This window comes from Peromyscus maniculatus, chromosome 2, assembly GCF_049852395.1.
Source record: "Peromyscus maniculatus bairdii isolate BWxNUB_F1_BW_parent chromosome 2, HU_Pman_BW_mat_3.1, whole genome shotgun sequence".
NCBI lineage: Eukaryota > Metazoa > Chordata > Mammalia > Rodentia > Cricetidae > Peromyscus > Peromyscus maniculatus.
In genome coordinates this window covers 108,678,772-108,692,781 of record NC_134853.1, presented here as the reverse complement: position 1 = coordinate 108,692,781, position 14,010 = coordinate 108,678,772, and the positions used below count along the sequence as shown (strand labels likewise).

Sequence of the window (14,010 nt, the reverse complement as noted above, 5' to 3'; positions counted from 1 at the left end):
TTGCATTGCATTGAGGACTCTTCCAGAGTCCATCATACCACCCACATTTGAAGGACTGCTTTCCCTGATGCCATTGTCTTCCTGTTCAGCACAGTCCTTTGCATTTGTTAGAGATTCATGAATTGTGTATTTGTCTTTGTTTCTTTTAGGTCTTTTTTCCCTCCATAGCAAATGTATCACACTTACAGCCCGCACACATGCTAGGAAAGGACTCTCCTATGGGCTTAAGTGTTTCATCCTTAGCTCATGGGCTTTCCCTTTTACAACACTTTCGTTGGATTTTTATGCATCTGGCATTTACTGAATTTTATGGGTTTTCATCTTAAACTTCCAAATACTCCATTGTGATTGGTGTATTTATTGCAGATACTCTGTTAGTGCAGATAAACTGTTACTCTCTTTAACAGTTAACTTAACAAGCCTGGCTGTGAGGAATCTATCTGGTACTGAGAGAGAAGGCTGTCATGTTCTGGCCAATACACTTGAAAGCTTATTATGAAAATGGAAATCGTACTGCCCTAAATATTCTGAAACCAAGAAAGAGAAGCTATATATTTATTACTGTGATTTTCTAGTTTCAATGCACAAAGGTATCAGAAGATTGCTTGAAAATGAAGCCTTATATGTATACTATACTGTTAGTTGTACTTAATTTTAATTTAGTATTTAAAGCAATTCAAGAATAGTATATACATAGAGCCTTAAATGAGATTTGATTCTGAAACAAAAGTATTTTACAATAAATTCATTATGATGAATCACTTGAGGGAAGCATTTTTAAAAATTGTCCATTTTGAATATTATTTTTGAAATAATAAATAGCAATTGGTACTTTAAAGTTCATATTAATGGAGATATAATACTTAATTTTAATATTGAAGAAAATATTGGCTTTGCGTCTATACTTTTGAAAGCAAGGCTAAGAAAAAGAAAATATATCTTTTTCATCTCTGAGTAACAATTTTTTTATTTCTTAGTTGTAACTAATTTATAGACTTTTATATCCATCTTCTATTAATGATGGAAGTAAAGTGCGGTCTAAGTAGAAAGCTGTTATCTGTAGCTCAGTTTGAGAGTGGTTTGTTCAGAAAATTAAGACAGTCACATGTCTTGTCAGGAAGAAAGCTAGAGTGCTTAGAGACACAGAATGCTGATTACATATTTGCTTATTTGAATAATTTTCTCATTCTGTAGATGGAAGTTTCTGTCCTGCCTGCTGCTGCAGCCGTTTAGTCCCAAATAAACACACAGAGGCTTATAGTAATTTTAAACTGTTTGGCCTATTGCTCAGGCTTATAATTAACTAGTTCTTATGCTTAAATTAACCAATTGTTCTTGCCTATGTTTAGCCATGTGGCTTTGTACCTTTTCTCAGTCCAGCATTCTCATCTCACTTCCTCTTACGTCAGGCTGGCGACTCTGTCTCTGCCTTTCCTCTTCCCTGCCTTCTGGTCTGGTCACCCCACCTATACTTCCTTCCTGGCTACTGGCCAAACAGTGTATAACTAAACCAACAGGAGTGACAAATCTTTTCAGTGTACAAGATCATTATCCCACGGCATCTTTCTTTTCTTTTTCCTTCTTTCCTTCTTTCCTTCTTTCCTTCTTTCCTTCTTTCCTTCTTTCCTTCTTTCCTTCTTTCCTTCTTTCCTTCTTTCCTTCTTTCCTTCTTTCCTTCTTTCCTTCCTTCCTTCCTTCCTTCCTTCCTTCCTTCCTTCCTTCCTTCCTTCCTTCCTTTTTCTTTTTTTTTTTCTTTTTTGAGACAGGGTTTCTATGTGTAGCCTTGGCTGTCCTAGAACTCACTCTATAGACCAGGCTGGCCTCAAATTCAGAATTCAGAGACCCACCTGCCTCTGCCTTCTCCTGAGCACTGGGATTAAAGGCATGTGCCACCACCACCTGGCTAATTTTATTTTTCTAAATCAAAATTTACTTCACAAATTCTCTGAATTGCAAATGGATCCATGGAAAGAGAGATGCTACATGAGTGATTTTGGAAGGCTAGAGAACATTGTTTTATGTCGACTAAAGTATGTGTGTTCTTTAAAAGAGTTAATTGTAAAGGAAAAGGTTTAGCAACAAGAAATGTCCTCATCTTCCCTGATTTTCCATCCCTGGAAGGAACATCTTTAAGTCTTGCTCAGTTCTAGGGTTGTTGCCAAAAGTTTCTGAGCAGTATTTTTTGTGTGTGTTTTTATTAACATATATTATGCATAATAAGGAGTTTGATTGTGACATTTTCATGCATGTAGATTTACTCCCATAATCTTTTCTTGTCTCCCCATTTTTTCAAACAATCCCCTTTCATTGCAAATTCCCCCACCCACCCACCCCACACATTTTCTTTGGTGAGCTGTTATTTATAGGAGCTTTGACCACTGTGAAAAAGTATCCTTCCTTCCCCTAGCAACAATTAACTTCTTGAAATCCTCATGGAGGGTAAGGACCTCGTGAAGCTACTTTTCACACATGATGTTGAGAGGCCCAATCTCATGCCGGCTTTTTGCTGATAATCATGACTGGACTGCTGATGAGTACAGTAGCTCCATCATTCTCAGAAGAAAGTGTTCTACAGCGCTTGACGCCTTCCGTCAGCCTTGCATCCTTTCCTGTTCCTCTTTTGGATTCTAAATTGTATTTCTGTGTTGCCCAGCTGCCTTCCCTCCCTCCCTCCCTCCCTCCCTCTCTCCCTCCCTCCCATTTTGGAATTTTTATAGGTGTATAAATACATCTTAAGTATACCTCCATCTCTCTCCCTCCAGCTGCTGGTATACTCTCTCTCCAGTATATGCCCCCTTCCAGGTTCATGTCATCACCATCTTTTCTCTATAACCTACTGAGTCGTGTTCCCCCCCCCCATGAACAAGGGTTTGGGTTCATTCACTGGGGGTCTGGGCAGCCTGCCCATGGCCACACTCCTGAAGAACAATGACTCTCACTCCTCCAGGGGCCATTAATTGTCAGTGGTTCTTTCGTTAGGGGTGGGGCCTCCGTGTTGGAATTTTTACCGGCTTCATCTTCTGCAGGTCTTGTGCAATAATCCTAACTGCTGTGAGTTTGCGTGGGCAGCTGCTGTCGTGTCCAGAGAACAGCTGTTGGTAGCCCTCCTCCCTATCATGCAGTTCTCACGTTCTTTCTACCTCCCCCTCTATGATGTCTTGGGTGCAGACGGACGGACGGGTTAATGTGGATGTTCCATCTGCCACTGAGCACTCCGTCACACTGCTGTTTCTTAACGAGGCTTTAGCCCATTTGCCCGTCTCCTTTTCCTCCCCCAAGATGCAGTTTTAAGTTCTTCCCTTAGGAACATTTGTAAGTTTCTAAATGTTGAATGCAGAACTCATTTTCTTATTTCATCAGCTGTGGACAACATCTCTTCCTTCTCAATGTGGTAAGTTCATGGTATCCTAAAATTTCTCTTTTCTCTCCCATTTCCACCTTCCATGTCTTTTGTTCAAATCCCTTTACGTTGTCGAGGTTAGTAACATTGTGTTATATAATAAAACATTAAACCACCTATTCTCATTTTAGCTGTAATAGTGATATTAATTAAAATTGTATAGTTTTTCCCGCCTGTATTCCAGGCATATTACTTATGCTAGATTTATTATTTATAATACAAATTGAGTATCTTTTTACTGAAATGATTGGGACTTTTATTTTCATGTTTTTGGGTTTGGGATATTTATACAGACTTAACAAGATGTCTTATGGTGTTAGGACCCAAGTCTAAACATTTATTGCTATACACACAGCCTTTAGGTGTCTAAACCTGCCACCTTTACGCCAGCCCCTGCATAGAAGATGTCAGGTGTCTTCCTCTAGCTTTCTACCTCATTTTTGACACAGACTTCCTCACTAAGATGTAGATAACTATTTCAGCTAGACTGGGTGTCCAGTGAGCTCCCAGGATCCACCACCTGGCTTCGTCTCCCAGTGCTGAGGTTACAGGCATGCACCACCACACCTGGCTTTTTACCTGCATTCTCGGCCTCTAAATCAGGTCTCTATGGTTGTCAAGCAGGCACTTTTAAGCCATCTCTTAAGCCCCAAGATGTGACTTTTGAAAAAAGTAAACAACATTTTTGGTTACTTTGAGTTGTGGCTATAACTTATTTGAGGACAGATTTGGAGTTTTCCCGCTCACAATGTCAGGTGAGTGGTCAGAATTCCCTCATGCTGGTGATGGAAACCTTTCTGATTTCTCAGCATTTATGATTTCAGACTTTGGGGGTTAGATCTATGCAACCTTTACACGCACTCATGTGTATATATGCACATACACTTATACATATACACATACACGTCGTTTTATATATACTAAACTTACTTAGTCATCAAGTTGACCTTTATAGATTAATACCGACAAGAAAATGTAAAGTACTTAGCAAGTTAAATAGATTTCTAAAAGCTGAAAATTGATGAACATTATTTATTGTTATAAATAGGTAAAGTGTTTATTCACGGATAAGGTGTTTATTGTTGAAATATTTTTTACGGTCATTTATTTCTGTGGCTTTAAAATTTGTTGTGTTTTCCATTGCCACTTGGTTTTTGAGCTAAATCTTTCAAATTACTGTTCTTTCCAATCACTTCCTGCAGGGGGCCTTATAGATGCTCTGGTTATCTCTACCTCATTGTTTGGGAGTTATTTAGTATTTGATTTGAGTGCTATAAAATGTTAGTTTATTCGGCTTACAGGAATTTAATTGTGAGGCGGAAGTATCACATAAACCCATTAAATGCAACTCTTCAAATAAGTCTTTCAGGCTTAAAATATTTGGCACTAAATGATCCAAAATTCAACATCCTTTAAGTAAACAGAGGAAGAGTCTGATTTCAAAATAAATGATTTGCCACTTAGCTCTACTAACCAACCAACCAACAAAACCACCACAGTATACCCCCCTGCTGGAAGTAAATGGAACTTCATTAATATTTCTGCAGAGACTACAGTTCACTATTCTTTTAGTCACTGAGCTCTTGCCCTGCTATTCCCATCCTTTCATTTCTGGCTCAGGTTATATTGTCAAGGCTGACAGGTGTTTTTAACCGATGGAGTTAATGTAGAATCCACAGAAATGCAGTAAAGACTACAGGCCCTGGACTCGGGCTGTTTGGCCTTGAATTTAGTTCCACCATTACTTTCGTGTGCATTTGTGTATGTGCATGTAAGTGTGTAAGTATATATCTTTGTGTACATTTGTGTCTGTGTCTCAGCTTCTCCATTTCCCTGAGACTGGTCTAGTAAGCATCCCTTCACTAACTAGTCCCCAGTACCACCCCCAACTCGCATCACCATCTCATAATCCTTTCAGTGGCTTTCTTTCCTTGCCCTCTACCCACTCCCACCTCTCTACCACATTACCACCATTTGATCTTCCTAAATTTAGCAGTTGGATGGGTGGAGACTTTAAATGACTCATCCCTTTGCTTTGCACATAGAGACATTCTTCGTGGCTAGTCATAAAGTCAGGCCACTCTAATAAAGATGTGGCAGAACTCAGTCGAGTTGGCTGCGGGGACTCTGTTATCAGGGCCAGATTCTCTCTCTGAATAGTCAGCATCTTTTCATGCTCTTTTGTGTTCCATGCTGGTTTGCAGATAGCCAATAGCATGATTGCAGCCCTTACATCATTTGCACAGCTCTGACCTCTGCATTTCTATAGATGTAGATGTCTGTACGGCTTGGGTATTTTATAGACGCAGGCAAATGGAGGGGTTTTAGGCATTCTACAATACTGCCTGCCATCTTTCCTGGTCTAATTTAGAAAGGGCTGGCTGGCTGGCTGATGTTTGCTTTCCATGATATTTAGATATACTGTAGCGTTCTCCCTAACTTTCTGGTTGAGTTTAAACTTGAGAAGTAAGTCACTATTAAAATGTCTAAGCAAGCATCCCTCATAGCAGACCTACCGTTTATGTTCTTTTTGTATTTTGGCCACTCAGATTGTGGCTGAAGGAAAGACTCCAGTTGCTATTCTTAAATGCCATCTCTCTTCCATGTCTGGCATGTTCTTTTAGGCCCCCTCCCACCCACTGGTAAATGCTAAATTTTGAACCTTGTTGGCTCTTGTTAGTCTCAGTGTTTAAATTAGTTTCATTATTTCCAAGTCTCACTGGCTGTTAACATATTTTCTACCTCACCGTGCCGACTTCCACATTGCCTGACATTATTAACACAGCCCGATCCTTTTTTTTAGGTGTGCTGAGCTGATATTTCATGGTTCATCCAGTTGTTTTAACCTTTTTTTGTAATCAAGTGACGTTAAGTGTTTCTCACAGACCTTAGCTTACCTTAGCTCCTGTCTAGCGCGATGTCAGCGGGAGAAGTAATTCAGCACGTTGGTTTTGATTCTGAGTGACTCTTTGAGCATTGTTAATACTTGCTAATGTTTTGCTTTCCTTAGTTCTGCTTCTATTTGAAGCTGATAGCCAGTTCCCACTTCCCATTGGTTGATGGGATGCTCCTGTACTTTCTCCTTTCGATCCCTTATTGTAAAGTTTTCTTGTACTTTGACGTGAGAAGATTGACCATCTTTTCCATCTTGCCACTCCCTGCCATCCATCCATTTCTGTGTGGATAATTTCCTTTGGTAGGTCTAGGTTTCTGCTGTACCTCTTCTGTGTCAAGAATCCATGTATTCATACAGTTGACTGTTTAGGTTTAGTTCTGTGTAGGTTGCCAGGTGCATTATGTTCCCTGTGTTTGCCGTCTGCCGTCTTCTCCCATGTAGAGGACCTAGTCTCTGATGTGGCGACTTTTGGACTGGAATCTCTTGTCCTGATGGAGGCAGTGGACAGTGTGTTCTTCAAGTCATTAAACATTGGCAGATCTGTTTCACACTGCCTGTGTGTGTTATGTTTGAGGTATAGAGCTGTCTCCTACCACCCACAATTCTGCTTTCCATGGTTTCAGTTACCTGCAATGAACCAAGGTACAAAACTGTTAAATGGAAATTTCCAGTCATAAATAAAATTTTAAACTTATTTTAGTGTGTTATAATGTTATAATCAATGGTTATGATTCTCTTACTTATAGCTAATTTATAAACTAACTAGCACAAGTATGTGTGTTTAGGGGAAAGTGTTTTATATTGATAAGTGGTGGATACTGTTTTGTATCCCCCCCCAGGGGTATATTTAGTGTTCTAGATCCCTGTGTTACAAATGAGAATTCTAATTTCAGTAGATCCTTTCTACTTTGAAGTAATTATCTTTGGTAATTGGCCAGTTCTTTAATTCTTAAATTTTAAGATTTTTCTAATGTATTTAAAAACACTCTGTATGCCTGTGTGCATGTGAGTGCAGTTGACTATGGAGACCAGAAGAAAGCACCAGGGCTCCTAGAGTTACAGGTAGTCTGAGCCACCTGATGTGGATACTGGGAATCGAACTTGGGTCTTGTGGAAGGATAGTGCGGGCTCTTGACCACTCTGCTTCCTCCGGTCCAAATCCTTGAAGTTTAGAAATCTGAGCTAATATGCGAGGGTATGTGTCTTATATCACTAGCTTTCCCTGGGTGCTGGAGAACCCTGGGAGCTCACAGTTCCGACTTTTCCTTCGTTCTTAGACATTTTCTTCCATGTCACTTTCACAATTCCCTTTTTCCCATTTCATCCTTCTTTAGACTCTTCTAGAACTTGTCCTGTGCCATGTTAGGTTGCCTCCCTCTGTTCCTCAAGTCCTGTTTCCCATCATCCACTTCTTGTGTCTTTCCTCTGCTGTGCTTCCTTCTGACCCCTTTCCTGTCACTGATTGTTGTTTTTCTCCACTTGGCCTAGTGAATTATTTACACTTGATAATTTTAATGTTCAGTTTTCACCAAACTTTTAAGTTTTAGAAGTTATTTTTTTATTATACTTGATTTTCCTTAGTTTAATCATGTTTTTAATGTCAGTGCTTCATCTGTCTTATATGTGCATTGGGACTGAAGTAAGTGATGAAAGGTACAGACTCTTCAGCCCACACCATACCAGCAAACATGTTCATACTTTCTTTTCTGCGTATTTATGCATCTCTTTGCTTTCCCTTTTCTCTCCTTGAATTCCTTAGCCCCAGGAGTAGAGTGGACTCTCCATCCCATTGGGTACTCTGGGGGCCAGAGGCTGGCCACACTGTGCAGTTAGCTGCATGCTAAACTCCTATGGTCCTAGCTTGAAGCCAAGGAGATCCTGCACTAGCCCTTTCTCACAAAAGCCCCACAAACCTATGGCCCATTCTTCAAGCTCCCCTGCCTTCTGCCTGCAGAACTGACTGCCTCAAGAGGATTGGGTTGAGTTGATTGCATTTTAAATCAAACTATGAAAGGTAGATCAGATTCAAGGCCCCTTTTCCCGTCCTCTGCAGGATCCTGAACTTTTACATTTTATTCATATTTTCAAATGGTATTCTCTTCATTATTTGTGATCTATTTGGAAGCTTATTTTTGAATATCATGGTTTACATTACCCCTTCAAATGCACAACCTGTTGAAGTACACACTGCAAGTTATAGGAAGTATCCCGGTTAAATGTTTGGACAAATAAACTCATCCAGAAAAGTTTATTGGTTTTGATTAGTAAAAATTTGTTGATCATTTATTTGTCTAATTCAAGTTCTGTTAATCTGAAAATCTTCCACAGCCTAGAAGATCAGTTAGAACAGGACAGAAGAAAGCTAGATGGAGGAAACAGGAAGTGAAGAGTCAGCATTGAGTAGTCAGAAGGAAGACGACAAGGAAATCGAAAGCTACACATAATCAGAAAGCCCTTCTCTGTCCGGTTCACACAAGCTCTCTTTCTTAGCCTATCTGCTAAAGTTATGGACAAGTCCAATTATACAGTAAAGAGACCATTCTGCTCCAGAAAATTAAGACAAAGAGGCATTCAATAGAATTGCATGGATGAAAGTTGTATACCTTAGCATCTCAGGTTGCAAAGTTGGTGCAAATGCATGTGTGTTTATGTTTAAAATAGTCATTTGCTTTCCATATTTGAGATTTGAATTATGTACATGCCCTCTCTTTGGATTACTCGATATTCAGTTGCTCTTAATCATCTTTAGGCAAAGAGATTTGAATTATGCAACATGTATAAGCTTCACATAGAATGGTAATTAGTCTGTGTTGTTCAGTAGCATTTAATGTTGAGGTTAATGATTCAGAAATAGTTTTTAAAAACCTACTGCCTAGATTCAATATATATGAGTTAGACCAGCTTTTATTCTGTGTCAGTGGCAGTTGGATGTTTATGTGTCTAAGCTGCCACTTTATATTTATGATGTGTAGAGTCTGGCGGCATGTATTTAAGCTGTCATTTGCTACCAGCCGTAGCTAAAAAAAATACCTCTCTGTGTATGACAGAGACCTCCCTCTCCACTTTTTGTTACTTTCTGAATTTTGTCATGGACATTATTATGGAAAGTATTTGTCTGAGATTTGACTTCTTTGCTCAAAGAAAGCTTTTAGAAATAATTATAGGATTTATTTTTTTTAGATTTGTTTGAGTGTTTTGCCTGCATGTATGTATGTATGCACACCATGAGCATGCAGGCCTGTGGAAACCAGAAGAGGGGGTAAGGTCCCATAGAACTGGAGTGAGGAATGGTTGTGAGCTGCCGTGTGGGTGCTGGGAATTGATCTCTGGTCCTCTGCAAGGGCAACATCTGCGCTTAACCACAGAGCCATCTTCCCAGTCCTCATTTGATTTTTTTTTTCAAAACAGGGTTTCACTATATATCCCTGGCTGGCCTTGAACTTGTAGAATGGATGAAGACCAGGCTGGCTTTGAACTCAGAGATATACTTGCCCTTCCTTCTTGAGTGTTAAGACTGCTGGCCATTGCTGCCACACCCAAGAAAGCTTTGTGAGGTGGTAATGATAAAGGGAGAATAGTGATGAAGCCATTTGCTTGTTGGCGTAGATAAAGTGGGCACTAAATAGCTCAAGTTATAAAAAATGCATTTCTGAATTTCTTATTATATATGCACATGACTAAGACAAGAACATAAACTATAAGATAAAAATTTGTATCTAATATCACTGAGTACTTTGTTTTTCAATTTATATTTTTTTCCGTGTGTGTGTGTGTGTGTGTGTGTGTGTGTGTGTGTGTGTGTGCATGTGTGCTCAAGTGTGCATACATGTGCATGCACACGTGTGTACCTCCTGTGGAGGTCAGAGGACAACTGGTGTATGTCTGTTTTTGTCCTTCCACCATGTTGGTTGGTCCTGGGGATCAAATGCAGGTTGTTAGTTAGACTTGACAGCAAACACCTTTTCCTGCTGAGATCTCTCTCTGACCCACCACTGTGTTCTTTATTAAGAATTCTTGTGTATTCTACAGATATTATTAATAAATAATTTAAGTTTCCCCGTAGAAGTCCCCCACTTCCTGATGCTTATTGGTTTTTAATGTGTAACATTAGAAGTATGTTGATAGTTTAAAATGTTATATTTATTAAAATATGTGTAATATTCCATATAGATTGAATGTTTAGTAGCAATGCTTTGGTGTAGACATAGAGAACTGATTGTCAATTGCCAAAAGTTAGTGAGTCAACAAACCAATTAAAAAAATCTCAAGGATATTAGATTTGAAAATGTTCTTCCTTAATTTAGTTTGTCCATTATATGTTATTTTAATTATTCATAGTATTGCTTAACATGCCAGGAAATGTCCTGTAATAGAATTTATTAAATAATGTAGTTTCAGTAATATGAATTCTATATTTAGTAGCATGTTTTAAAGTCTTAGGTTAAAATGCTTTGTAAAGAATTATCTAGCTAGTTTGAAGCATAAAAACAAGTCTTTGCTTAGTAACTTTATCCATTTTGTAATTTTGAAACCAGATGCTCATTTCAGAAAAGAAATAATTTGAGCTATTTTGCTATACGTAGAGGGCAGGTGATTTTTGTAGGAAACAAAAATACATATTCCCACTGGCATAGAACAGAGATCTTCACGTAGGGCGTTGCTTTCTGATGTCTATCAGTGGACATATATACCCACCCCTCTCCTCCTGCAGAAGCAGTAAATAAGAAATTGCTCATCTTGTTGAAAGACTCTACATACATTCTCTTTCTTGTGCCATGCTGGATGTTTAAGGACTATCAGATGGGTTATACGGCATTGGGCTTAAGTGAGTGAGTAAGTGAGACATGAAAGAGAAGGACCCTGAAGATGGAAATCCTGACTGGAATTTGTCTCTGGTTCCAGTAGGAGGTTGAAGTGATTAGAACTGTTCTTTTAGTGTTGATGTGGATTTTTGCATGCCCTGGATCTCCTATTGTTTCTTATTTTTGCTATTAATAGTAAAGACTCACAAATATGTTAAGTATAGACTTAGATTTTGTTCCTAAATAGATAATGTAGAGATTTTATGTAGAAACGTGTGCTTGGGTATGTCTGTCTTAAACTTTATTTTTTGTGTGTGGATGTTTTACCTGAATGTGTGGCTTTGCACCATGTGCATGCAGTGTCTGTGGAGGCCAGAAGAAGACATCAGATCTTCTAGGGCTGGATGTTGTGAGCCACCATGTGGCTGCTGGGAATTGAACTCAGGACCTCTGGAAGCACAGCTAGTGCTTCTAACTTCTGAGCCATCTCTCCAGGTCAGGTTCTATGTTTTGAGGTGTTGTGGTGAGTAGGAAAATTGGTCACATTTAAAATAAGATATGAATAGCTACCTCCTTCTCAGGATTGTACAGTAGTAGTCGCTGAAGATTCTGTCCATTGGACAGGTAAGGTGTTAGATGTGCTCCACTGCTTTCTGCTTTTCTTTTTCTCGTCCTTAGTGAGGGAAAGATATTCTTCAATTGTTGAAAATTTGACTTAAAAAAAGTTTTAGCTCACATTAAGGATTCTTTCTTTTGGTGGCTTTGTGATGGGCATAAATGGTAGAGATGTTTGGGATTTCATGTATCCTGGCTTCATTGTGTTTCCCTGATGACTTTTCTGCTTCTGTCTCAATCTTGTGCTGTAGCTAGATGCTTCTATTCATTTGCAGTCTGGTTTGCTCCTTCTTTTAGTTTACTCTAGTCAGCCAGTGCCATCCACTCTTCTGTTTCTAGTAGCAGCAGTCTGCTTGTGCTGCTTGTTCATAGGTTGATGTCTTTAGAATTAGGATTTATTCTTTTCTCCATGCTCTCAGCTCAACTGAATAGCCCCCTCCTTTCAGTGTTACAGGGCTTTGTAGGTGGTGCTTTCAATACCCATCAATCATAGCTAGGTACGCCGGAGCTGTTTATAGTGGGGCCATGTGCTATCCATTTTTGTACCTTCTAGAACAAGCATATTGTTAGCATTTGTTTAATATCAGTGTTGTAAATTTATCCTTCCAATGGTTGAGGAGATAGCTCGTCTCATTAAATTCTTGATCATAGTAACTTTCTTACATGTTTCTTACATGCATTATTCCCACCTGTGGAACTGCAGTTAAAATATTTGGGGTATTTTGAGGATTGATTGAAAGCAAAACAGGGACATTTTATATAGTTGCAACTCACAGAAGTTGACTTTAGACCAGTGGTTCTCAACCTATGGGTCAAGACCACCTTGGGGGTTGAGTTATCAGATATCCTGCATGTCAGATATTTACATTTACATGATTCATAACAGTAGCAAAATTACAGTTATGAAATAGCAATGAAATAATTTTATGGTTGAGGTCCCCACAACGTGGGAAATTGCGTTAAAGGGTTGCAGCGTTAAGAAAGTTGAGAACCGCTGCTTCACATTCTTCATTACTATTTTGTTTTTGAGAGTTTGATTTTCTTCTCCTGATTGCAGGACCCTAACAGGAGCATTCATACCAGCAGCAGCAGCAGCAGCAGCAGTAGCAGCAGCAGCAGCAGCAGCAGCAGTAGCAGCAGCAGCAGCAGCAGCAGCAGTAGTAGCAGCAGCAGCAGCAGCAGTAGCAGCAGCAGCAGCAGCAGCAGTAGTACCAGTTTTTCAAAGCCTCACAAATTAATGAAGGAGCACAAGGAAAAACCTTCTAAAGACTCCAGAGAACATAAAAGTGCCTTCAAAGAACCTTCCAGGGATCACAACAAATCTTCCAAAGACTCCTCCAAGAAACCCAAAGAAAACAAGCCACTGAAAGAAGAAAAAATAGTTCCTAAAATGGCCTTCAAGGAACCTAAACCCATGTCAAAAGAGCCAAAAGCAGACAGTAACTTACTCACCATCACCAGTGGACAGCAGGATAAGAAGGCTCCCAGTAAAAGGCCCCCCATTTCCGATTCTGAAGAACTCTCGGCCAAAAAAAGGAAAAAGAGTAGTTCAGAGGCTTTATTTAAAAGTTTTTCTAGTGCACCACCACTGATACTCACTTGTTCTGCTGACAAAAAACAGATAAAAGATAAGCCTCATGTCAAGATGGGAAAGGTCAAAATTGAGAGTGAGACGTCCGAGAAGAAGAAGTCGACGTTGCCGCCGTTTGATGATATTGTGGATCCCAACGACTCAGACGTGGAGGAGAATATGTCCTCGAAGTCTGACGTGAGTAGCCTGGTGTCCCCCTATTCCCTTTAGCCATTCTCGGGTTTTATTTCAGACAGCTTCATGGTAAGAAATGAGAGAACATGGATGCTGTCCCTATAGAAAAGAGGAAGGGCGGTAGCCTTAAAGTGAATTTCCTTCACTCACGGGAAGAAGGAGGTGGAATCACTGAGGACTCTGTGGAGTTTTTTAGGCTGTGATTGAAGTTGTGAATGGAGGGAGAAATATATTCCATAGTGCAATAAAAGGTTATTTGAGTAGCAACATAAAGATTCGGTGCCTTTGGAAGCGTTGTTACAGTGCTCTGTAGTGACTGCTGACTTAGAGAAATTGTATTCAAGCACTCAAGCTTGAATAGAATGGAAAGTCAAGTTCAAAGAGAAACCTAAGAAACACTGTACAACTGTGGTTGTTATAATGAAGTAATTTTTAAAGATTAAAAAAAGGAATGAACGGGGAATTGGTTACAGTTTACTGGTTTTTCTGTATGGTGCCGGGACTTGCCTTGCATAACAAGCAAGCACTCTCC

At 39.5% G+C, this 14,010-nt stretch overlaps 1 protein-coding gene across 2 annotated transcripts in view; it reads left to right on the top strand.

Annotated features, from left to right (window-relative positions):
- Nucleotides 1-14,010, top strand: part of Mllt3 (MLLT3 super elongation complex subunit) — a 281,881-nt gene that overhangs the window by 196,391 nt on the left and 71,480 nt on the right. For both annotated transcript variants that reach the window (XM_006975966.4, XM_076564484.1), the window contains exon 5: nucleotides 12,771-13,481. In XM_006975966.4, coding sequence (XP_006976028.3) covers nucleotides 12,771-13,481 — 711 coding nt within the window. The remainder of the gene's footprint in view (nucleotides 1-12,770; nucleotides 13,482-14,010) is intronic.